This window comes from Cuculus canorus, chromosome 8, assembly GCF_017976375.1.
Source record: "Cuculus canorus isolate bCucCan1 chromosome 8, bCucCan1.pri, whole genome shotgun sequence".
NCBI classification, from domain to species: domain Eukaryota; kingdom Metazoa; phylum Chordata; class Aves; order Cuculiformes; family Cuculidae; genus Cuculus; species Cuculus canorus.
The window spans coordinates 4,900,058-4,924,881 of record NC_071408.1 but is presented as its reverse complement, the minus strand read 5'-3'; the positions used below and the strand labels follow the sequence as shown (position 1 = coordinate 4,924,881).

The 24,824-nt window shown below is 44.7% G+C and overlaps 1 protein-coding gene across 2 annotated transcripts in view; it reads left to right on the top strand.

Moving 5' to 3' along the window:
• ACBD6 (acyl-CoA binding domain containing 6) overlaps positions 1-24,824 on the top strand; it is a 91,855-nt gene that overhangs the window by 16,563 nt on the left and 50,468 nt on the right. For both annotated transcript variants that reach the window (XM_054073221.1, XM_054073222.1), the window contains exons 4-5: positions 11,501-11,583; positions 22,808-22,913. In XM_054073221.1, coding sequence (XP_053929196.1) covers positions 11,501-11,583; positions 22,808-22,913 — 189 coding nt within the window. The remainder of the gene's footprint in view (positions 1-11,500; positions 11,584-22,807; positions 22,914-24,824) is intronic.

The following is a 24,824-nucleotide window of genomic DNA, read 5'->3' as shown; positions in this document are numbered from 1 at the left end:
ATGTTGCTTAGCTGCTTTGTTGTACAGACTGTTATACCCTAAGCAGCGAATCTAATTCAGTTTCTTATTTACACTTACTGTTTTCAAAGGGAATGCAGGGTCACGGGCAGTGCAAATCCTCAGTGCTGTGAGGGTAATGCTGCCATCCCTTGGCTCTTGTTTAAACGAGGGAGTGAATTAATAAACTGGTATGTGTAACTTCTACTCCTAATGTTAACAGCGTAGGTGGGAGCTGGCGTTTGTTTGCCATGTGCCCGTGGCCAGAGGATGGAGTTGTCAGAGATGTCCTTAGAATGCTTTGTTCTAGAAAGTAATTCACATACCATAACTACATCTTGGGGTGCTGTGCTGGTGGGTCTGTCAGTGATGGTGCTCTGGGATTCAGCCCATGGACAAGCTTGATAAATTATAGGACATTTTCCCCTTTGCAGCTGCATTTTATTGTAAAGCACAAAACAAAATGCCAGATCCAGAGTGAGAGTTCCAGTTTTTTAAGATTGTGGTTCTGACAAGCTGTGCAGAAGTGAAGAAGTTAAAATGAACCAGTGTCCCATAGAGGAAATGTAAACAGCTGGAGTACGTGTCAGCCTCCCAGCCCCAGGAGCCTGTTGGGTTGTTCTCTTTGATTTTACCTCTCTGCAGAAATTTATGGTCTTCGCGCCTTTTATTTATTACATTATATTCCTCGTCCAAGTGACTGATTGAAATACAACAGTGCCAAACTGCAAGCCTGTATTTTAGAGAGGCTGAAGTTTCGAAAGCAAACTAGCAATGCAAACAGTCATTTCCAGTACAGAGAATGCCTATGCTTTTATGTTCCTAAACTTCTTTAAAGTAAAGAATTATCATGACAAGGATTTATACATCCTCTTCTCTCTCTCCCTTTAAGCTGCCGGGCTTTGCTAAAAACATACTGCCTATTAAATACACAATCTTACTTTTGCTTCTAACAATGTTAGACCCTATTTTTCCGGCTCAGATCCAGCAATGCTGATGCACTATGTTGTTAGTGTTCTGTGGGCAGCATAATATATTCTCTTGCAGCTATTTAAATGTAGCAGTGGCTGATTTCTGGAATTACAAGTAAGAAATTCACCGGGGGCGGGGGGAGTGTCATCATTTTTTGCTACCAGTGTAGTTATTTTGGTCAAACATTTAAGCAAAGATGAAATATTTTTCCTTCTGAATATGTCAATGAGTTAATTTTCATCATCATGCACTAATTAAAAATAATATTTTGTACTATCTGGAATGTATTCAGAAAAAAAAAAAAAAGAATAATTAGAGCTGTAGCTCTGCCTTGCTGATGCTGAATGTGCTGCTGCAGTATAGCGAGGTGTGTGCCATCCCAGCATCATGATTCCTAACTTACTGGTAGATTAAGATTTGCACGCTAGCCAGATAGACCAGAGGCAACTGAAAAAAAAACCCCCAATCTAATAAATTTAAATCTCTCTATATATCAAAATACTGGCATTCAGTGATGACAAGCTGTGACAGAATGAGGCAAGGTACTTTGCTGTGTAGCCTTCTCTGCAGCAGGGGACCTACTTGCTTTTCTGTTTCCTCCTTATTAGGTATCTAAAAGTAAGAGGCTTTGCTGTATGGCTGTAAAACAGGTAGCAGTCCCACAGCACCTGGCTATTCTGTGATCCCACAGCTGTGGAACACAGCTAATCTCTGGGATCTTAAAACTTCCAGTGCTTTACTAGCTTGGAAACCATCTCAATATCAGAGAAGGGCCACCAGACCAGGTTTAAGTTGCTGCTGAGCCTCCCCTGCAGGTTGGTGCTGCTATGGCTGAGTTGACAGAAAATGGATAGGTACTAACAATTCCAGGGAGAGCCCAAGATTTTGGCTTAAATTGAGAGGTTGAGTTTGTTAAGGTGTCAGACCACAAGCTGAAGTGGCTGAGATGCCACTAGGTGTTGCCTTCTACTATTTCTGCCTTGAGATGAAAATTCCTGGCAAAGCAAGGAAGGGTTCTAAATGCCATGTGCAGTTTTCGTTCGTTGCAGACGTGCTCCTTCTCCCCAGCAACAAAAATATGGATAACAAAGTATGGTGAAGCCTGTTTTCATGAAGCAGCTGTGTGAGGCTGGAAGCAGAAGCAAGCAGTGTTGTGGCATGAGAAGTGACTTCACGGCAATCGTAACTTCCCTGTTAGCTTCATTTCCATGGATCTCCACTGGCTGAAAGAAAATTCTGGAAAATGAAGCTTTCAGTAGCACTGGGCAACACAACAAAATTGGGATCTGGGAAGGTTGCACCATGGGCTTGCAGAGGAGAGGTACTGAGCCGAGCAGGATGCTCTCAGGAGCTGTAGGGGCAGGGAGAGAAGCAGGCTGTGAGATGCAGTTGGGAGCTTGAGCAGAGGCAGAAAGCAGAGCAGGCAGAATGTCAACCTGATGAGGTTTGAAAGGGGAGGAAAACTAAATAGGAAGTTGCAAGAGGAGGAACAGAAGGGTAAGAGGTGCTTCCTCTGCTCATCCTTAGCTTCCTGCTGGCCAGGTTGCTTCCCAAGCAGTGGGGAGCCTCTCTGACATCCGTGGACCCCAATATTTTCCTGGGGTTCCCAGGAACCTAGAAGAGCCTGATTTAATGCACCCACATCCTGTTGCCCTGAATAGCAAAGTGAGGTGGTGAGTGAGGGCAGGAGAAGCAGGAACAGCCTCCCCTCTTGTGGCATGAGGTGGATGGGTCGCGCAGGAGCTCATGGTAGCCTCTTATCAAACTCTTGCTCCTGTTCTGGACTGCAACCAACCAGGCTGTGCTAGAAGCTTGACTGTTTTAAATGAGGAAGGGTGAAACCTCTAATTAAAAATCCAATTTTTCAAAGTAATTGAAGCAGTTACAGAACTTTCAAGTTGCTGTGTCAGAGGCTGTTCAAAAAAATTCAGGGACTTGGGTAGAAATTATAGGTTTCTCTGACTATGGAGTATGTCATGCCTTGGTTTTTAGATGTGGAGTTGGAGACATCTATTGGATGATGTTCAGACACAGGAGTAGTCCATGTACCATGCCACTTCTCATCGCTGTGTAGAGGCTGGTTTGGAAGAGGGAATGTGATAGTTGAAAATAGCATATGCTCTTGGTTAGGAGAAAATAGCTGTAATTGTTTTGTGTGTAACATAAGCAATAGCATAATTAAGCTGTTTCTTTAGTAAAAGTATAGCTCTCTGTGTTAGAAGAAGGTTAAGTGGTTATGTTTAGCTTGCCCTTTACCCAGAGTATCGAGGAGGTGTTGAGTGTAATTACTGGAGATTAAGATATTGTTTGAATGTAAGCTAACACATTGGTTAATTTCTTGTAAATGCTGTTTATCTCTTGGAGTGGAAAAAGTGTTATTCTTTAAAAAAGCACAGATTGTCTGGTACTCAGATACTTCGGCACTGCTGTACCCAACTGCTCCTGTCTTCAGAAAGGGTGGCACTCCTTAAATGTCTCTAGATCATCCTGCAAGTGTTTTGAGCTGAACTGACAGACACAAAGGCATGTACTGGCTCAGGCACAGCATCAATGCACAGCGCTAAAGACTGCTCAGCAGGCAGCTGCCTCCTGATCCTGCTGCATCCTTCCGGCTGAGCCTGCAAAGGATTGCACCGTAACTTCAGAAACCTTCTGTTCCTGCTGGCATGCTCTGATCCCTCCTTTGCCTGAGTCTGGGGCCAGGAACCAGTGAAGATCTCCTCATTCTGCCATCTCTGTCTGCAGAGCTCATAAATCCACCCTCTGCCTTCACAGCCCAGATCTGTTGGAGGAAACAAATCTCAGTGGCGCTGGTCAAGCAGCCTTGGAGCATTTCTTTGGCAGAAGGGGACTTTGGCCCCTGCCGCTGCGGTGATGCTTTCTGGCCCAGTGTCGCTCCAGGAAGGAGGAGATGAATATGTCAACAGGCAGCCTGGGGGTGATGTCCTGTCACCACTTTAGATCTCAAAAGTTAAGGCTGCCTTTAGCCTTCAAGCTTCAGAGCACGTGTTTCAGCCCAAGTTACGTAGCCTTGCAGTATTTCCATATTTGTTGCCCGTATGAATGTCTGTGTAAATTCATGAAAATCACTCTCTGGTGTTAGACAAAAAAACCCAGCAGTTACAGTCCAGGCTGTGTGTGTTTGTATGCTTGGTCCCCTCAGCCTGGGCGCTTGTGGATTCTTGGGTGGGTGGTGTGACAGAAGCCATTAATCATTTCCAGGATTCATGGTGCAGTGCTCTGTGTTCCCCTTGTGAAAGCTCCCAATTTCCAGCCAGTTAAGGCTGCCTCGTGCTGGAAGCGTGCAAACGGGCCACTCGCTTCACCCTTTGGTCTGCAGACACTGGGAGTCCGCAGAGAGGAGATGCAGGACAGAGTCTGCTGTTGGTCTCGTGTTTGCCACCTACGTGTCTGTGTTTCCATTTAAAGAAGAAAAAAGCAAATCAAGAAAATCCGCAAATCAAAGCCGCTGCATTAGTTTTTTTTGATTGCGCATATTATTTCATGCCATGCATATGTTAAAACGTACACAGTGAGTCATGAAATGACAGCTACTAGCAAGCATAAAACTTGCTCAAAATTACATTAAGCATTTTACATTCATTTCCCCTCCTCTGATCATCTTTACTGCTGATTTCCAACTGTGATGATGGTGCAGCTATTAATTAACTCGTTACAGGCTCAATGAGCAATCTACAAGCCTTGTTTTAGATTGCAGCACTGTTTAACTCTGCAGTACAATCACATTAATTATGATATGTTTGCTTTTATTTTTTTAATATAATCTGGACAATATTTTCCCTGTCTTAGGTCGTGTTTATAAGGAAAAGTTCTGTGATGAGATTTAAAAGAACGGGAAAACTTTTTTTATGTAGCCATTAATGGAATATTAACTAAACTTCTGCAATATTTTAAACAAACGAACTCCCTGACATAATCCTACGGAGCTTCCTGCCATTTTTATGGGACAGTGTGCTCAAATTGTACAGATCCTCAGCGGTCGCTTGAAAACACTCCAGGTGCTGAGTCATGTGCGCGCTCTGGCGGAGCTGCTGCTGGGAGCCAAGGCGGATCGGTGAGAGTGGAATATTAAAATAGCCTCTTTATGACTGCCATTAATACGGCTGGTGTGGAGGGGACAGCAGCCTGTCACCAAGGGTGGCTTTGCAGCAGAGCTGAACTGGGAGGATGCCCGCAGCTAGAGGTGGTTTTCCCTTGTTTGGACAGAGCTGGCCTCCACTGCTCTGCAAGGAGTGGCGAGAAATGCTGAGCACATGCATTTTAGTGGGGAAGAGAGGATATTATGAATCCCGTTCAAGTGTTTAATGCAGTGCCTAATTTATAGATGGTAAAAAAAAATTCCTGTAGTAGCGTCCCTTCTGAAGGGTTAATATTTACCTTCCTTCCTGCTGCAGGTAGTGTGAAGTTCAGCCGAGCTGTAAAATCAGAAAGGTACAGGTGGAAAACACCTTTGGAAGAGGACATTGTGTGTCCTCATTTCATGCTTCATTAGTGGCCCTGCTGGAGGACCCTCCCGCATTGTTCTGGGGTCAGGAGCCTCCCGCGGTGTTGGGGAGAGGGGACATCTCCTCCTTGTCCAAGGGCTCTCATCTTCAGACCACCTGCGTTTGGGGTGGGGCACACCCTCCTACCCCTTGGTTCTGCTGGCACTGGCCTTAACTAGCGAAGGAAAAGGCAGCCGCAATTATGGCACACACAATTAACGAGCTTCTAATCTCCAGCCTTGCGTGTAATTGCTGCTGTCAAATACAATTAGTGTCTGCCCAAGTTCCCTTCCCAGGGGACGGCCGAGCCGGGGCACAGAGGGAGAGGAGGGAGGTGAGTGGATGAAACTTTAGGAGAGTTTATGTTTTCTTGTTGCCTCCCTAATAATCCTCTCCTCAAATTGTCCAGAAATGTTAATCCAGAGCATTACAGGGATGTGGTGCCCAGCAGGGCAGGCCTTGAGGTCTGCTGTTGGGTTAACTCTGTGAAACATCTTCCGTAAAATTTGTCACCTGAGAATGCACCAGCTTAATTACAGCTCAATCAGCGACACTTCAGGGACTCGCTTGTACCTTCACGTGAGCCTGGCAGGGTTACAGGATGTTGCTTGTCCTGTGATGGCAGCCGAGACTGAAGTTGCTGATCCTGGCCCACTGCCCTGGTGTAGTTTGGGAAGCTGGGATGCAAGCTGGTGTTTCTCCTGCTCCCACCATGCAGAGCTCTGGATGTCCAGCTCTTGCAGCTCCTCCAACCTTGGTGGCTCAGACCCTTGGTTGCACCCCAAAACCCTGCAGGCACCCTGTGAGGCCAAGGCAGGTTTTGGTGGCTGCTGAAAGCTGCTGCGTTCCCACTGAGCAGGGGGATTCCTTCTTCTCCTGCTGTGTGCACCTTTCTGTGAGGCAGCATTCGTCCCTGGCTCCAGCGCTTGGTTCTGTGCGGGGAAGGCAGGGACCGCACCACGCAGACACCTGCAGCTGGAGGAAGGGTGAGCTGGAGGGAGGGAAATTATGCAGAATGGATGCAGATTCCAAGCTGCACTGTGTAGTCGCTGCTCGGAAACACTTAACAGTTTTGATTGTAGTAGTTTTATTGTGAGTGCGTCATGTCTTCATCCCATGAAGCTGGATACAGCTGCTGCTCCGGTTTGAGTTGTATTCAGGCTCAGATAAAAAGAATAGAGTAAGCAGCCTCTGAGCCTAACCTGAGGTATCTGCTGCCGTGCGCTGTGGTGGCGCAGGTGTGAGATCCTGATGCTTAGCTTAAGTTGACTCACTTTTCTTTTTCCAAGACGCATGATGATGAAGATCTGAAGTCTTGAGCATTTTAAGGCTTTAGCCAGTGTAGCTTTGAAGAAAAGTATTGTGATGTGAGGAACCTTTTTACTAACGGCTTTCTCTTTTTCTTAAAGATATATTTGGGTGAAGCTACTCAGAGGCTTTGGGTGTAGAGAAAAGCCAGAGTGAGATGTGAGGGAACTGGGTGGTGATAGATGTGCTGTGCCACGCAGCCACGTGCCTTTTGGAACAGCTCTCGCTACTGTGGGTGTGGGTGTTGGGCTCTGGGTAAAACTGGGATGCCCTACCAGTTTAACCCATGCCTAGGATCGAGCTCTTCTGTTAACTCTAAGTTAAGGTATGGCTTTTTTGCAAAGCTTCAGCTTGAACTTGTGTTGTTCTGGTTGTTCCACGGCATCTTTGTAGGACTTCTTTCTACCTCCTCTTCTGTCAGATTTGTCAGTCCCTTGCCCTACATATCAAATAGCTGTGCACCATTCGGTCCAGGTCAGTCCCACCTAATCACCAGTGGCAAGTTCCCTTGCATCTCTGTAACGAATTCTGGCACATGAAGTTGAAGTGAGTCATCGGAAGGGCCATTGGAATTGCCATCTTGTTAAATCCATGGCAGCCTGGTTGTGTGAAACAACACTTGGGCTCAGAGATGAAAAAGAATGAATCTCTGTCAGGGACATCACAAGAGGTTGGCCCACCAAACCAATCCCTGGCAGGAAACTACTGCTCTTTCTCTTAGATGATAATTGCTCTCCAAAAACGCAAGAAGAGACATGGATCCTGCTGTGATCATGGGCGACTTTTGAGACCAAAATAGAAGGCAAACTCAAAACCCTCACAAAGAAAATGTTTATCTCCAATTGTTTTTCTTTTCCGTAATGCTTAGTATGATAAAACTATCTTCTTCTCCTTTATTTTTCAATCATGATTAGACTTTAATGTTGTTAAATCTTATAAGTGAGTTTGAGCTTCTGTCTCGTTGAAGAGAAGATGGAGCTGAAATTGTCAGTGAGGCATTGGACAGGGTTTTTTAATGTGTCTGTCATTATATGTTAACCTCTGAACTGGGACACGACGTCTGTTTTATGGCTGACAACAATTTAAAGGTATACATCTTGACATCGTGGATAAAGAGGGAAGGGGGAGTGGAGGAAAAGAAATGAATTAATGATGTTAGCAAATATTAGTCTCTGTATTTCCATTTTGTTCCGAAAGTGGTTGTCAGGCTTTGAGGCCGTCTGGAGCAGCATTGTCAGTGACAGCCAGTCGAGATGCGATTGTACCTTGAATCGAGCCAGTCTTTTATTGACAAATACAGTGCACTGAGGCAGGGATGAGGATGCTCTGATGTCTGTTCCGGGAGGAGTGTGGCTTTTCTCCTGGCATTCCTGGTGACATTTGAGAAGAGTAATTCTGGGCTTAGTGGAGTTCCCTGCGCCATCCCTGAGCTCATCGGGAGTCAGGGGAATTAAAAATGTATCTTAATGAGTACATATGCTGCATACTGAAGCGCAGATTTGGCTGTGATTTTTGCTAGCTTTGGTCAACCAGATTGACCTCCCAAAGTTAACTGTCAAGAGTAACAGCGACCCTGATATCAGCCTAAATTGTACATGAGCAACAAAGAATCGATGGGCAAGAATTCAGGGAAAACACAAGAAATTCCAGTGCCACTTAAGGCATCTTTCACACTTCTTTATGATCTCTTCCCAGATCTCATATGTCCCCCTGCCTGTGCTTGGGCACTCGAGTGCAGTCCTCCAAGGTATTTTGTCATTCTGTCACAAATTCCCCCTTATTCCCACAGTTTTTAACTGGCATTTTGAGGGCAACCTGTCCATGCTGATGGAGCCCACAGTCATTTTGCCTTCCCTACAGCATCTCTTCTATCGCCCTGACTGCAGATAATACTGCTGTCATCTCTCTCGGATTCAGGTTGCAAATTATGGGAGCCTGGGATCATGTTATTTCTTAACTATCATTAGTTACATGTGTATCTGCAGTGCTTTCCAACAGCGCTGCCAGCAGTGAAAGAAATTGAGCTGGCTTAATTGAGAGCCACATAGTTAATTATTAGTGCCTTTTTTAAGAGAGAGAAAATTTGCAGTGTCAGTTTTTAATTTCATTGTGGTCTGCAAGGTAATGTGGCTTTAAACTCACTGGTCGTTATCTGTGTGTATGTAGCATTCACTTTATCTTCCCAGCCCTAAAAGCTCTTTTCTGGTGTAGAAAAATCGAAAGATTTAAGAAAGAAAGTGCATCTGCCCATTACCGATCCCTTCAACCAGTATGAGCGACAAATGAAAGCGCTGATTTCTGCTGGTGCCATAGCTGTGACATGGTTTGGAAGGAGCAGTTGCTTCTGTCCCACCTCTTTCATAACCCGTTTTTGGTACGTGGACCAAATAGATATATATTCCAGTATAGACATTGGAAGTGGGCAGATGAGCTCATGTTATAAGCAAGTCGTCAAGGGTGGCTGGAAATAAACCAGTTTGTATTTGCGTTGAGGCTGACTTAACATCTTTGGGAAGAAGTGTTCCTTGTAGCCTGGACAGATTCCCCTTGGCAAGTCCAGTGGTGATGAATGGTGGAGCCACGATACTGCCTTTCAGGGCTGTGCAGAGTAGAGGCGTACGTTAAATCCTGAGAGGATACGCAAGGCTTTTCCTGAACATTTTTCTTAACCTTGTTCTACATATTGAGGGTTATGATGAAATTAGCTTGGTTCAACATTCATAAATTGAATATTGCACTACCTATTTCTGTGTGAAAGAGATGAGATAAAAGCTACTTGGACAAAGTAACCTATATAGGGACTAAGAGCCAGAGAAGTTTTTGTGTGAGCATTTTTGGGAAAGCCTTTATCGGTAAGTTTCCCGATGACCTTATGTGTACTCAATCAACATGATTAATCTTGGGTAGAAATGCATTGGTTGTGCAGAGAAGGTGAAATTAATCCAAGAAACCTTTTTTTACAATTTCTGCCTCTAGAAAGATGAAATGTGTTTTCTTGGATGTTGTTTCTGACTTTCAAAAACAAAGCAGCAACCAAAAACTGTAGTGGGAAGAGATGAAAGAACATAGATTTACATTTTTTTGTGGTTTCTGATACTGGTTGAATGACCACTGCCCTTCCAGTTCCACCCCCATGCCATGGGCAGGAACACTTCCCACTGGATCAGGTTGCTCCAAGGCCCATCCAGCCTGGCCTTGAACACCTCCAGGGATGAAGCAGCCACCACTTCCCTGGGCAACCTGTGCTAGTGCCTCACCACCCTCACAGGAAAATATTTCTTCCTAACATCAAAGAAAATAGATTGGTTGTGAGCATAGCTTCATTGAGAGAAGCAACTGTTGCATGTACTAGCAGATGATCTGAAATTAATTTTCTTTATAACTGATGTGGAAATAATTGATGGACAGCAAGGTTCTCTGCTAAATAAGTTTTTAAGAGAGGCATCGCACTGTAAAGACACTGAAGGCCTTTCCCTTCAGGAAGGGAGAACTTCGGGTCATCTTTTGAGCTGAATTAGAGAAAGCCTACTTGCCATAGATTAGTTTTCAAAGCCTTTCATTTTTTTCTCATAAAGGAGTATGTCTGTAATGTCTGCAAACCCAAATACTACAGCTTTGGGCTGGGAGAGATGAGATGAAAGGTGGAACTGTTTGGCTCAAACTGTGCAGAATGTAACATTCAATGTATTATGGGGAAACAGTAAATGTTTTTAAAACACAAGCAACCTAGGGAGCAGGAATTAAAACAAATGTAAACATGTCTTTATTTAAATTGAACATATTTCTAGGTAGAATTCTGATGAGGCAGCAGTGCTTTTTGGTGTAATCAGCAGTGTATTGCAGCTACTGAGAGCCTGCTGGAGGCTGGCACAGCTTTCCCTTTGCTTATGATTTTATTCACCCCGAGTGTGATAGTCTCTCATCCCAGAAAGCCACAGAACTGCCCGCTGACAACAGTACGTTGCAATTAATGGGCTGGTTTTCTAAGGAATTACTGCTGTGAATCGCAAACCTGTTTTGACAGCTTACCTGAAGAGTAAGGGACTAGATGCCCTGGAAGAGTTGGGATTTTTGGGTCCCAGCCCCCCCAAGAGAGTCAGGCTTTCAGACACCAGGCACGCAGCCCTTCCTGAGAGTCTGGCGTCAATGTCATGTCAGGCAATTGAAGGTCCCGAGCTGCAGGAGGGCTTTTTGAAAAGGTAGGGCTGAGGCTCCGTATCGATCAATCATTATTCTAATTGTTCTTTTCTATTATGGTGGGAATCATTCAGAATCCTAGAGTTCCTGGGAGTAAATCATTTGGAAATGCTGCCCATTATAAAATTTAATTTTAAATCTATATTAAATAGATTTATAAAGGCAAGCTTTGCAATCTAGTAACGTAACGTTATGCTGCCTCACAGAGGTTCGGCTTCTGGGTCCTGAGGGGCCAGGGCTGGGAGTGCAGTGGCTTTGGCTTAGGAGCTGGACGGCAAGGCTGCCAAGCCTACCTTTTGGGTGACCCTTCTGGGCTACCTTCAGAGGAGCATTGATCTGGTTTGCTCGGAGATCCAGCGACCAGGTCTGGGTGGAGTAGGGTCGTGGGGTACCGTCTGCTGGGAAGATGAAGCTTCCAGAAGTCTGATCCCATCTCCGGGGCAGGTGAAGGGAGGAGATGGCAGAGGAATGGGACAGGCTTGGGAGCCAGGATTGTGGACCAATCTTTCTTTTTCTTTCAGGTGACAGAGAAGAGGGGAAAGGAAAGCAAAACTACATTTGGAGGCCCAGTTGTCAGCTCATTATACCAAGAAGAAACAATCAGGTGATTATCTGTGCCAGACTTGAGTTAAAACCAGTATTTTTCTAATGCCATTTTGGTAAGCTTTTTTTTAATATTGCACAAGTGTGGTGGCAACTACAACAGGATAATAAATGACAGGAAAGAACTTTTCAGGTCCATAATCATTTAAATCAATAACTGCCTGTATCATTGCCAGGTAGTAACCTTTCCCTAGCGCAAAATGTGGGGGAAGTGCAAGGCTTCCCATTTTTCAGTTATATGGCTAAAAAAAGGTAATATTGGATATTTTTAATAGAAAGCTATTCAGGCACTACCTCTTTCAAATAGTTATTTCTTTACCAATACATTCATTAAGGATTGTTCAGTGAAGGTTTTAACGTCGGACAGTGTTTGCCTTCAGGGAGAGTTTGTACCTTATATCAAATTAATTTTTTCTAGCTGTTGCGGCCAGCATGGCGGGAGCACATTTACTGAACTAGAATGGCTGCTATTTAAAAACTGTCAAGGTGCAAGCAGTAAGTGACATTAGCAACCGGATAAGGACAGCTGGGTGTTTTTGTTTGGTTGTTTTTTTACTGTTCCAGACTACTAATCATGGGTATAATATTAACTCCAATACCTAAGTGATTGCTTGGAGGATCTTTCAGAATACAACATCGTATTTTTAGTTAAAATGAACAGTCAGGGAAGACTAAATTTTTGAGCAGTGTTTGCTGTCACGTTGCAGTCACCTATTTATGTGTATGTGATCCCATTTGTTTTATTGACTGTCTCACATCGTTTTAGTCCCAGGAAATTAAAAGATAAACAGATTTCTCTACACAAGCTTCCCAAGCTTGCTGAGAACTTTCTCGAGGTGTTAAAACTCTAACACAGCATTTCTTTGACTTGTTGTCACAAACCAATGAAAAATAAATCTTGAGCAGGTGGCTCCGAACCCTTTGCAAGGAAAATAAATTGATATAGCTATTCTGTGTAAGCAAATAGGGTGGCAGGTTTGTGCTCGGCCGTACTGCGAGCACTTCCGTTGGTGTTGCAGTCTGCTTTGTAGCAAGGTGGAACAGTTGGCCAAGAGTAGACTTCTCTGCCTCGCATGGAGAACCAACACATCTTTAACTTGCTCTTGGGTCTTGACCGCAGAGGTGGTCAGGTTTGGCCTTGGTTTAACACACTCTTTGAGGAATAGCTAGGCACAAGCTCCTTTTTCATGCCTGCTGTCAATGTTTGTCTCAACCAACATCCTTGATCTCATAGATTGACCTTGTGGCTTAAATCCTTTTTTATACCCTCTTTTAGGAGTGGAACATACCAGTGCTGCCCAGTGTTGGGTGTTAAGTGTGTGCTATGCTTAGTCCTACAGTGCTTTCAGACTCGTGGCTATCCCAAGTACTGCCCATAGCTGCTCTTGGATATGAAACACAGCGCAGTTTGCCCCGGTTGGTTTGACTAGCCTAAAAATTCTGTCATGGTTTTGGTTTTATTTCCATGATAACATCACTTTTGCAGGACTTGAATATGAGCGGAGTTTGAATACATTTTTTCCAAACATACCATGAGGAACATGTGTGCTGTATGGTCAGTACAGCGTAGGCGTTGTCCTTACAAAATGAGGCTGTAGGCGTCTCTGACGCCACTGGAACAGGGTGATTCTGCTGAGAGTGGATTCAATGACTGCTGGCAGAATGGAAGCTCGTGTGGTCCATTAGCACAGCTTGGCTCACAGGCATCAGTGTCTTCAGTTGCGAGATAGGAAGTGAGCTAGCGTCATCATAGTCTCGTCCACAGGCAGGTCATTACAGCTTCAGCTTTCTTGGTGTAGTTGCCCATTATGGGATTTGTCTGCGGTTCATTTTCTTACTGGAACAGGGAATGTGCGCAAGTATAAGCACATCACAAATGATGATAATTATAATAGAATCATAGGATAGTTTGGGTTGGAAGGGACCTTAAAGCTCATCCAGTTCCACCCCCTGCCATGGGCAGGAACACCTCAGGTTGCAGCAAGCCCCATCCAACCTGGCCTTGAACACCTCCAGGGATGACGCAGCCACCACTTCCCTGGGCAACCTGTGCCAGGGCCTCACCACCCTCACCATGAAGAATTTCTTCGTAATGTCTAATGTGAATCTTCCTCCTTCCAATTAGTAAAAGCATAGCCCTTAAGAGCAAAATTGCACTGGGACCAAATCTGCGAGCAGGTGAGCCAAAGACAGATGGCCTTAGCCATTCAATTGGCAGCCAAGTTTATCCAAAGCATGGAGTGAATTGGTGGAATTGCCACTCACCTGAGAAGGGTGACTTTCCTGAGGCTGCGAGTGGTTACTTACTAGCATGTGAGTTTAGCCTTCAGTAGTGCTTCAGTGCATCTGTAAATGAAGGGTAGTCTTAAAAAAATAAAGCATTTTTATGTAGAGGAAGAAAATGAAAATGTTTCAGGGAAAAGAAAACTTAATAGCTTGTGCCAGGACAGACTTAAACACATTGATAGTTAGAGGTGAGTCCCATCCTCAAAGCTCAGTGTGTATGCGTATTTGTGAGCCCACACAGGCAGGACACAGAAACAACCACAAAACCCCAGATGAAATACAAAGAGTAAATATCTTTTTGTTACCTCGCCAAGTGGAGGATACCTGAAGCAGCACCCAGGCAGAGGCACACAAGCAGGGATGCAGGCACCACGGAGCTCGGTCTGTGCTTGAGGATCACCCAATCTGCTGATTTTGCCTGTGTTTCAAAGATTCACACAGGCGTAGTTTCCCACTGTGCTTTGATCTTTCCCACAGCAGGGAAGCACTCTCAAGTGTGTTCGACAGGGTGCCTCTAAGTCTATCACAGGCCCATGTCATCTAAACGCAGAGGTTCTGCTTGTCCAACACCCAAGGCTAGATGACAGTATGATCTGCGTGCTTTTCTACACCCCAGCTGCAAGTCACTTGAGTGTGTTTGCAGGCCTCCTTGCCAATCTTCCTTTATTTTCCAGACTTAGCTACCTCAAAAACAAAGATCTGAGAAAAGATACTTGGATGCAGACTGTTTTATTGAGTCGGTTGCCTATGGTGGGCCTGCTGGAGCTTTACAACGAGACTGCAAGTACTGGAACATAAACCACTTCAGTCTCTGTTTCCTAGGGCTGTTGATAGGATAAATATTTTCTAGTTACAGGGTCATGTTAAGGAAGCCTGGAATAAGCTAAATAAACTTTTTTGTGTACTAAAAAGTCTAAAACTCATGTCCCCATCAGCACTGGGTTCTGACAGACTGCTGAAAGCAGTTTCTCAGCAGGCGTTATTCTGCTAAACACAGCCTACTGTGTATGCCCTTTAGGATTCCGCTGATGCAAAGGCAGGAAAAGGCTGCCTAATTTATCTAGAGCCCAGCATCGTCACAGCCTCACCTTGCTCCAGGAGACAGATAAGAATGCAAGTGCAGAGTTTTGAAAGTTCACCTAACAGGTTCACTTATTTTATTCTTACCAGAAGCTTTTAAACCAGAAGCTTTCTTAAATGATCCTCCAAGCTGCTGCTTTGTAATAGGAAGATGAGAGAGATTGTTTTAATTAGTGTAAACCACGAGTTTACCATCAGCAGTAAATTACCAAGCAGAGCAGCAATGCCATTGCTTTCAAACTGTGTCTAAAATTATGCATAAATAATGCTTATATTCCCTTTGTGGAATGAAATGCTTGGGTTTTAGGGTGCAAATTGTAGATGTTGGACAACATGGAGTTACCATCCCTGCCCTAAAGTCACGTGGATCAGAAGCAGGAGGAACTGGGATGGTGCCAGGGCCGATTTTGCCTTATCACTAATTATCTCAAATGTTTCTGCTTTGGGGACGAGATAGAAAATGGTCAGTCTGGCTTACAGAAGTACATTGCACTGATTCCAAATAAATTCAAGAGCATCCATAGAAACGGGTTGTACTGATCTAATTAAATCAATTTAGAAAGAGATTCAGTTAAATCAGTGCAATTTGTGTGTTCGTAGATCAATCCTCAGATCAGGAGACGGTCTCTTGAGCTAATGAGGCATAGCAGTTATTTACTTTGGGGTGCTGGGCACTGGTCATCAATTAGGAGTCATTAATAAACCCTGGCAATAAAGAGCTCAAGTACCCCCAGTGACTAATGGGGAGCAGTTGGAGAATGTATTAGTGTAGAGCTCTGCCTCTGTGTTTCTCTGTGAATCACTTATCTCACTTCACATTACAAAGAAATAACACGTGCTGGTGACTGATGCTGGGACTCAGAGATTCCCCTGGAAGGAAGGATTTAGGAATGATCTGTGATTTCAGGCTGGGTATAGCGATGGGGGTTTTTACTGCTACATAAAGCTTTATGTCTCTTTTCTCGTCTTATTACCAGAACAAAAGCAGTAGCGGTTGAGCTCTTTCATGATCAAATAGCTATAATTACAGTTTCACAAACCTGGGAAATGAGCAGTGAGATGAGGTTGACTGATGTGTCACCAGTATAAATCTAATCAAAGACACAAACTGAGGGAGATGCCAAAAATACCATAGCACTGGAAATTCAACGTTGAAGTTATTTTTCAATATTCTTTTAAAGCAGGGGCGAGGGAGTTGCATCGCATAAGTGCTTCAGCAAACGAAAGCATTGACTTGGCAGATGAAGAATGTGGAATAATGTTGCCAAATGTCTCTGTCCCTTTCCCCTTCCTCTAGAGGAGCCCTCCTGCACTCAACCATGGGCTGCTTCCATGCAACCTAACATGCCGGGATGGAAATGACATCCAGTGTTTGGCATGGAGGCCTCCCTGAGCTATGCTTTACACTTTTGCCATCCCGAGGGAAGCCAAAGAAGCCCTTTGCTGGTAGAAACTTCCACCGTTTACGTTTGGGAGCGACCCTGGTTGATCCAATTAGGATCAGGGTGCAGAGCAGGCACCCCTCATTTTTGGGAGTCCGCCTGATGCCATGTAATCTATCAGAATTGTATTAATCCCACTAACACAGCTGCCATCTGGCCCCGCTGCCGGGCCGGCTCGCGCGAGCCCCCGTGATGGATGGCCTCGGGAATTGATTAGTTGTTGTGCGAGACAAATGAACTGTTTTGGCAGAAAATACCAGAGGTCGCTGCGTGTGGTCAGGCACAAAGGCTGCTGAATTTTAAAGAGCTGCTTCCAGTATCCATTGCAAGGATGCCTCTTTGGAGTGGTGACGGCTTTTGAGATGAGGCCGGCACTCCGGAGCATGGTTGAGGTTTTGTTCTCTCCTTCCTTTCGGGAACACCAGCACTGAAATAAGAGCAAAGCTGGGGAGACGCGAGATCCGGCATCCTTGCCATGTTGGGAATTACAGGCTCGTGCTGGTATTGTGTGCGCGTTTGGGTGGCTGCGCCACAGATGTCTGTTGCTTACACAAATGCTGGGCTGGGGAATCCCTACGGAAGAGCTCTCCTGGTTGTGCAGAGCCCAAGCGGCCCATGGTGTACTCAGCCGTGGTGTCTCAAACAAAACACCTGCAGGTCCAGGCAGCTGGCGCTTGGGATTTTTCCAGGTCTGTGTTATTTAGAAATGGATGCTCTTGTGGTGGTGGTTAGTGGGCAAGTCCCTGACTTCAAGATGATTGCCAAGTTTATTGCTTCCCCGCTTTTATTGTCCCCCGGAGGGATGACCCTTGGGGCTTTGCTTTGTTGTGCAAAAGGGCAGCTTGGCCCAGGCCTGCCTTCCCTTTGGGAGAGCACATCCTTTGGTGGCGGCTCCTATTTGGGGTTTTCAGGGCCACCTCCCCTCCGGTGCTGCTGCTAATCTACCAAAGTGCATGCTGCAGCGTGGCGACGGGTGGGGAATTGGATGACACATGTCTCACTACGTCCCGGATGCTCTCAGAGGACGGCACGCGAGTGTGCCGGCAAGTGGGCAACACTTCCCCCGGGACGGCCTGCCGGATCAAAATAAACTTGAGTTATGGATTTATTCAGCTTGTAAAACCTCAGCTGGCATAAATAATTGAGAAAGCAAAGGTTTGTCTGTGGTGCATACCTCAGGGACCTGCTCCTGCCTTCCTCCCTCCCACCACCCTTTCTTATGAAAATGATCCCAGTTGCACTGATAGATAATAACAACACCAAGCAATTAAAAGCTATGGGTGGCTGGAGAGAGGAGAAAAGGTTCAGTTAATGAGCTTTTCCTCTTCCTGTGCCCAGGAGAGCCTCAGAAGTGACGAAGCGATTAAAGCAAAGAGATAATTATAGATTATGTGAAAATGGGCCCCTTGAGGGCCGAGGGCCTTGACATAAACAGTAAGTGTTGCGAGTCTCTCTTGGCTCCCCACATGCCGCCTGCTCCCGCTCACTCGGCAGCGCCGTGCCAAGCAGACTGGCAAAGCCACCTGTTAGCGGCATCCAGGGCCACTCTCCAGCAGGGCCGCTGGGATGTGGCTTGGAGCAGCCCTGGGAAAGAGGGAGAAGATGCCCAAAGTAGCAGCACCTGATTGCAGCCCTCTGCCAAGAGCTTTGTGCTGGAGGTAACCTGTGAGGTGGGAAGAAGGCGCCAGGGCAAACCTGGACGATGCTCTGTGCACAAGGGTAGAATATCTTAACTTCACGTCTCTTCTCTGCCCTTTTCCATGGCAGTCTCGGTGGCTGTTTAGGAAGCAAATACATTTACAGCACTCCAGGTAAGAAATGAAGGCTGATTAAGCGGTGGCAGATCTTTTCCATGAGCCATTTTAAACCTGTTAGCTCAACATGTGTTTTGCCAGCTTATGAAGAAGGCTTGAGAAGACTTCCAAGCCTGGGAAGAGATGGCTTGGCTTAAGTCCTACCACATCCGTTTATTCAAGGATGGAAAAAGCTGCCCATATGTTACCTGCAGGAAAAAGATACGCTTCAGCTCAAGATTGATCAGTTAGTATCTCTTACTGGGGATGGGGGAGAGCAGAAGAAAGCAGCTTCGGGAGCTGAAATGTGTCAGCAAAGGAGAAGAGGAACCTTTTTGGCCATCCTCAGGAAATAGATGTAAAGACATTCACTGCCTTTACTGACAGTCAAGTGGTCCCTGAATTGAAAACTCCTTTTTAGCTCAACAAGAAGAGCCAGTGCTTGTATACCACAGAATCTTACACAGAAACAGAATTGCATACGAGGCTTCCTTTTAGCCGTACGTTTTTAATAATCGTACACATCTCCATGAGGTTGAGTTTCAGTGTCTGTACATTCGGAAGATGTCTTGAATGCTGTATTTTTACTTAAACTGAGATTTTTGTGAAATGTTATGGGTTCCCCTCTGCTCCATCATTATCTGAGTACTGTCTTTGCAGTGTCACTTACTTTTGTATTTCTGATGTGCTTCTGTCTGATTTTGGACTGTTTCTGCCAGTTTCTGGGCCTTGCTGCTGACTCTTACAGAAGTACAAATTCCTGCTAGGAACCAGTCAGATAAAAAAACTGCATACTTTTTGTTTTCTTCTAGCTGCTACAGTGGAAGGATTTTTCCCTATGTACACAACATGAGTGAAATAAAGAGGGAAACAAACCCTGAGTTGTAAGATTTTCAAGCTGCATTTCTTATTTGTTCTGTGCGGTTTTGAATGCCAAGTCAGCAAATAACAGCAACTTGTCTTTATTCCATTCAAGTGGAACTTTTTCCCTGGTATTGGTCCCTCCAAAAATCTGCTTTTAACTCCTCTAAGCTATTTTCTCTTTTTGCCTTCCTGGTTTTAGCACACAACTACATCAAACAGTTTTAAATGTCTGGAGTGCAGCCTCATGTGATTATTTTGTTTGCAGGTAAAGTGTCTTTGTTACAACTGTGTGGACTTTCCTCAAATCTGTTCGGGAAAGGGCTCATTTCTCTTTGTTAATATTTGTAGAAAAGTTGTGGATAATATGTGTAAGTGTTTTTTAAAGGGGACATCAGGAGCAGAGGAATGGTTTAAAACATAATAAATGCAGAGTAGAAAAACAAAATTTCCCCAAACCTTATCTTCAGGTGGGGAAATTGCGGTTCTGGATTAAATCCATTGTGTGTGGAGTCTTCAGAAAGAAAAGTGGTTTTTTTGGAAGGGGGATATATTTTTCAGCGATGGTTATTCCAGAAAAGATAAATCATATCCAAATAGCTGTATCAGGTCATTTCCTGCTTACAGGCAGTAATATCCTCGGGAAAAGACTGCAGAAGCATTGTCTGGAGGCTGTGGTAGGAAGATTGCTTGGCCTTGGTATGTCAGTGTTTGCGAGCCCTCTCTCCTCTGGTGCGGAGCCTGCGGCACACTCCCCATGGAGCACAGTTGGTTGCTTTATTGATGTTGGGTACATCCTGGTGCCTCTGGTGCTGCCAAGCAAGGTCTGGCAGGGCTCTGGGGAAATGCCAACACACAGGCCGGCTGGGTGGTAGCACTGCTAGGGACGGAGGGCACAGCTGGAGCTCGTGGTTGTGACACAGAAAATCATCCAGGAATAACTGAGGATGGTTGTGGACTTCCCTAGCAAGGACTGGGTGCTACGGAAGAAAGTGACCTGTAATAAATGAAGTGTGTATGGCTGTGCAATGGGGGAAATGCTGGAACCAAGTTACTGCACAGTGTCCTCTGAATAGCAGCTTCACCCAAAAGGCTGCTTTCAGCAGCCGAGGATGTGTTGGAGAGGTTGGACTAACAAGGCAGGACTAGAGGGACTCCCCAGTGTATCACATCAGCCCTTGTTAGTGGGGGCAGGTGTGTCTCATAACCTCCATTATGGATCTGTCAGGCTCCATCTAGAGTAATATAAGCTTTTGCCTTCTCTAATCCTGCCATGAGTTTCTTTTTTCCCTAGATTTCAAAGTAATTGCATGTAAAGCATGCAGTGACCTGTATCCCAGGAGCTTGGACAAGACTTCCTGTGGATGAGTTCCTGAGAGACTGGTTAAGGAACTGGAAGATTCCTGTAATGTCCCTTGGCTTACACGTGGAGCCTGAAATCTTGTGCGGCATCCAGCTCTTTGCTAGAATGATGCAAGTCAGCTATGAGGAAGGACTACTTCTGTGCAAATAATAGGGCTGATGTATAGGAAAACAGTGCTATGAAAGGAGCAACCTGATAGTGAGGTCAGTGGACGTGACTTCTTTGTTGAAAGCAGCACGTTTGCCGCAGGAACTGAGTATCAGCACTTTTTCCCACTTTTTACTGTACTGTGGAAGGATACAGTTGCTTGAGATCTGAAGAATAGAGTGTAACTTAGTAAGCCAGTTGTATAATAATAAAACTGGAAGGCAAAGTTGTGTCATGGAGCTCTGCCCTGCTGGGAGCAGGGGACATGGTCTTAGTGACATTGGTATTTTCATTGTTGATGGGACTAGGGGTCGAAGAGCATCACTTTTTCTTCGTAACCCATTGCTCAAATGCAAATAACATTTAGATTTTACTTCTGTTTGCTCTAATGTTTGCGAGCTTGCAAAGTTCGAGACCATTTCCTTTGAGGCTGTCAAGTATAACTTCTGCTTGAGCATCCAGACTATCTTAAGTTGAGGTGATGGAAAACTGGAGATGTCGTAAGAGGCAACAACTTTGTGTTTAACTCTCGTGAAGCTGCCAAGTCCCATAGCAACACAGATGGGGTACACTTAAGCCACAGATTTCATCTGGAAACTAGAAAGACAGGGTAGTATGTGGCCTTCTAGTTTACTTCTGGAAAACTGATGACCTCTTTTCTTTACTTCTTAATAGGAACACAGTTGTGTCAGTGTTGAACACACCCAATCCCTGGAGATGTTCGAGGCCAGGTTGGATGGGGCTTAGAGCAACCTGGTCAGTGGGAGGTGGAGGTGACCCTGCCCAAGGCAGAGGAGTGGAACTGGCTTTAAAGTCCTCTCCAACCCAAACCATTCTATGATCTATACCTAAAGGTATCCTTGTAAATGTGCCTCATGTTGGTATGGCATAGCCCATTTCCGTAGGAAAATCAGCTGTATTGGAATAAATAACTTTCCACGGCCGTACCAGCATGGACAGTAGGAGAATTGTGCTTTCTCACTAATACTGGTGTCAGTAACTTCTTATCATTAGATACATGAGTGCAGATTTATACAGCCAGATGAAAATGTCTTCATTCCACTTCATCCCTTTGCTACAGATGCCTAACATTTGCTTTTTTCACCTCAGCTCTGTAGTTACAGTCACTCATACAAAGCTCTTTCGTCAAGTTTTAAGAGTCTGTGAAACATCTTTGCTTCATTATATGTTCCTTTTTCGGGTAAGAACAGAAGTTTTAAGGTGTGTAAGGCCAGGGTACTGCTTTTAGCTCTAGAAGAAGCTCTGGGTGTAACTCAAGGACCTGTGAGACCACAGCTTGTGGATCTTTCTGCCTGCAAGCAGGTCTAAGTGAGAACACTGTGTTGTCCCGGCACAGACACATGCTGGTCCCTCTGCTGAGATCATGGTCAAACATTGTCGTAAGGCACCAATACCAAAAGGAGTGTGATGGGGTCACTTGCAGGCTGGTAAATACAGAAATGAAAACAACCAAACCTTGTGAGCAAATTCCAAGATAAATACCAAAGATTTCACAAATCCCTGAACTGTTACTTAGCAAAGAGCATCCAGTCATGTCAGGCATCTGTTTTAAATCCACCAAACAGAGTAGTCGCCCACTGCTGACTCCTTCACACACAGAATACAAAGTTGTAGTGCTTGTCCTTTAGAGAGGCCAAGAGTATGAATAGGCTAAAGAGCAGAACAGAGTGGAAAAAAGCCCTGGGAAAGGCTAATAAATACGCTCATCTCATTGCAGTCTCTAGCTACAGAAATCCTTAAGCCGCTAATTTTCTGAAGCCGCAAGGATCGGACTGGGGACAGATTACTTTGCATGTGTCTTGTTTCTTCTGCTTTTTTCTCCAAGCCACCATTAGTGGTCACTGTCTGAGACAGATGGCATCGAAAGGGTCTTTGGTCTGACCCAGAGGGGCTGTTTGAAGTTTGTGTAGAGAAGAGTAGCTTTAGCCTTTTTATCTTCTGTGGGATTGCAGTGATTTATACCGGGACCTGAACATGGGTCTTGCTGGCTCACCGCTGACTTTTGCCTTGGTGTAATATTGCTAAACGCAACCTTTGTGTTCTAGGTGTCAGGATCTTCTGTCTCTTACTTTGGGAAAAAAGACATTGTTCTGAGTGTGCCATACTAAGTGTCTGTGTCAGTCCAGCAATCCTGTTGAAATATCTGTAGCAAAGTTAGAGCATCTGATGTGCATTGTGGCCTTTGTGTTGTGCAGTAACATGGTGCTTCTTTTGCTTTTGTTTCCTAACTAGGGAAGAGGACAAGAACATTTTTGATTACTGCAGAGAAAACAACATTGACCATGTAACCAAAGCCATTCAGTCACAAACAGTGGATGTGAATGTCACAGATGAGGAGGTATGGGGAAAAAGTTAAAGACCATCAATCTTGTAACTATTTGGTATATTAATTCAGTGCCCCTCTCTGGATAAGTTTGTTATAACAAGGTATTACGACAGCTGGACAAATGCTTGGTCTATTTATAATCTATTTGAAAATAGCTTGCCACTGGATTTCCGGTAGCATGGATGTACTGACTGTGATGCTGTAGTGCATCAGAAGCTTACTTTCTATGTTATTTTCAGCAACATCAGCAACCCCTTGTGGAATAAGATCTTCTGAATACCCCACAATCTTATACACTAAATGTGGTCCAATAGAAGTAGGAAGTGAGGCTTTTTTGACCCATAAACTCTGTTTATGGGTGAAATAGGGTTTCTGCCATGCCATCAGCTTTTCATCATTCCCAGATGAAGGGCAAATGAGTGACTTTGACTTTCCAGCTTCACAAGAACAGCAGTATCATCCAGTCTTCCTTTGCTCATCAGACTCAGAACACCATTTCCCCATAGGAAGATAATACATGCATTGCCTGAAAACTCAAGAAAAAGACAAGTGTCTAAGATTGTGATTTGACTTGATCCTTTTCTTGGTAGAAGTAAACACCTGATGCGGACAGTTTCCCGTTGATCCTTCAGGAAATGTAGCAGTACCAGCTTTATCGCCTTGGTTTCCACGCTCGCATACTGCCACCTAGCCCTGCTCCTGGTCCAGCATATGGGCAGCTACTTCTGCCCGCTGCTTTCCAGCACGCTGTGTTTTGGTGAACAGATGAAGTGCTTACACATTCATAGACTGAGACGCCACAAATTCAGTTGGGTTCTCCTGTAGCTCTAAGCAGATTTCTGCCCTCTGAGCCATGACAGCCCCGGCTGGGGCTCTGAATGCTGATGGCAGGGCCTTTTATTATTAATCAGGAATTCATATGAATTAATTTTCAGAGGAGAAGGAAGGAGGGTGTTCACGATCAGGGTTGGAATTTCACATCATAAATTCAATGAACTGAAACTATCACGTGCCACACAGGCGCTGCAACAGCGCCATTGCTGAGCTCCGTCCCTCCTTCTGCTGATCACAGGTTACAGAACTAATATCCAGGGCTGGCCCACAGAGCATGGCTGGAGTCCTTTCATTAATAGAAGTTCATTTTGAGGATCACGTGCTTGTTATAAGTGTATAATAACATCGTGTTAGGCTTCATTTCCACTGGCAAGATGCTCTTTCTTAGTCAGCAGCATTCAGAAGCTGGTACCTTCCTTTGTGTTCAAGCAACAAATGTGTTTGTTTTCATCTGAAGAAATGTAGGCTTTTAAAAAAGTCAAAATGTTTGGGGTTAGATGTCTAAACTGTTTTGTGCTCTAACAACATAAATGCTTAGAGCCACATTTGAGAACTGCCAGGTCACAACCTCTTTGGGAATTATCCATGAGTCTCTGGTGTAAGAGAAGACCTATTCCAGAACGAATGAGTGTTAGCACATGACTATTGCAGAGCGTGGGATTGCTTCAGCACAGATAGGAGCTGAGAACCCTGCCTGTGAAGGACTTATGGAAAGATTCCTACTGGTACAAAATTCCCCCAAAGGTAAAATTCTCACAGCCTAAAGGATTTTGGTTTACCCCTGCAAACGCTCAAACAGGGGTGTAAGAACCCAGGGGTTTTGGGCAAGTACTGACTTCCTTACACTTGACTCTAACCAATCCAAAAAAATAAAATGGCATCCCAAAAAGAAAAATCTGAGAGAAATATTTATTTCATGTGGTGTTAAGGAGCTGAAACCATTACCAGTGTTATTCAGTATCCAAATGTGTTCACAGTCTTCACAGTCTGGAGAGTTGCTTAATTTCAAATATCATGCAGATTGATTGAAGTTTTAGAACCCATTTTAGACTGCAGATAACCCAGATCAAACCTTTGGTAGAGTGAAGT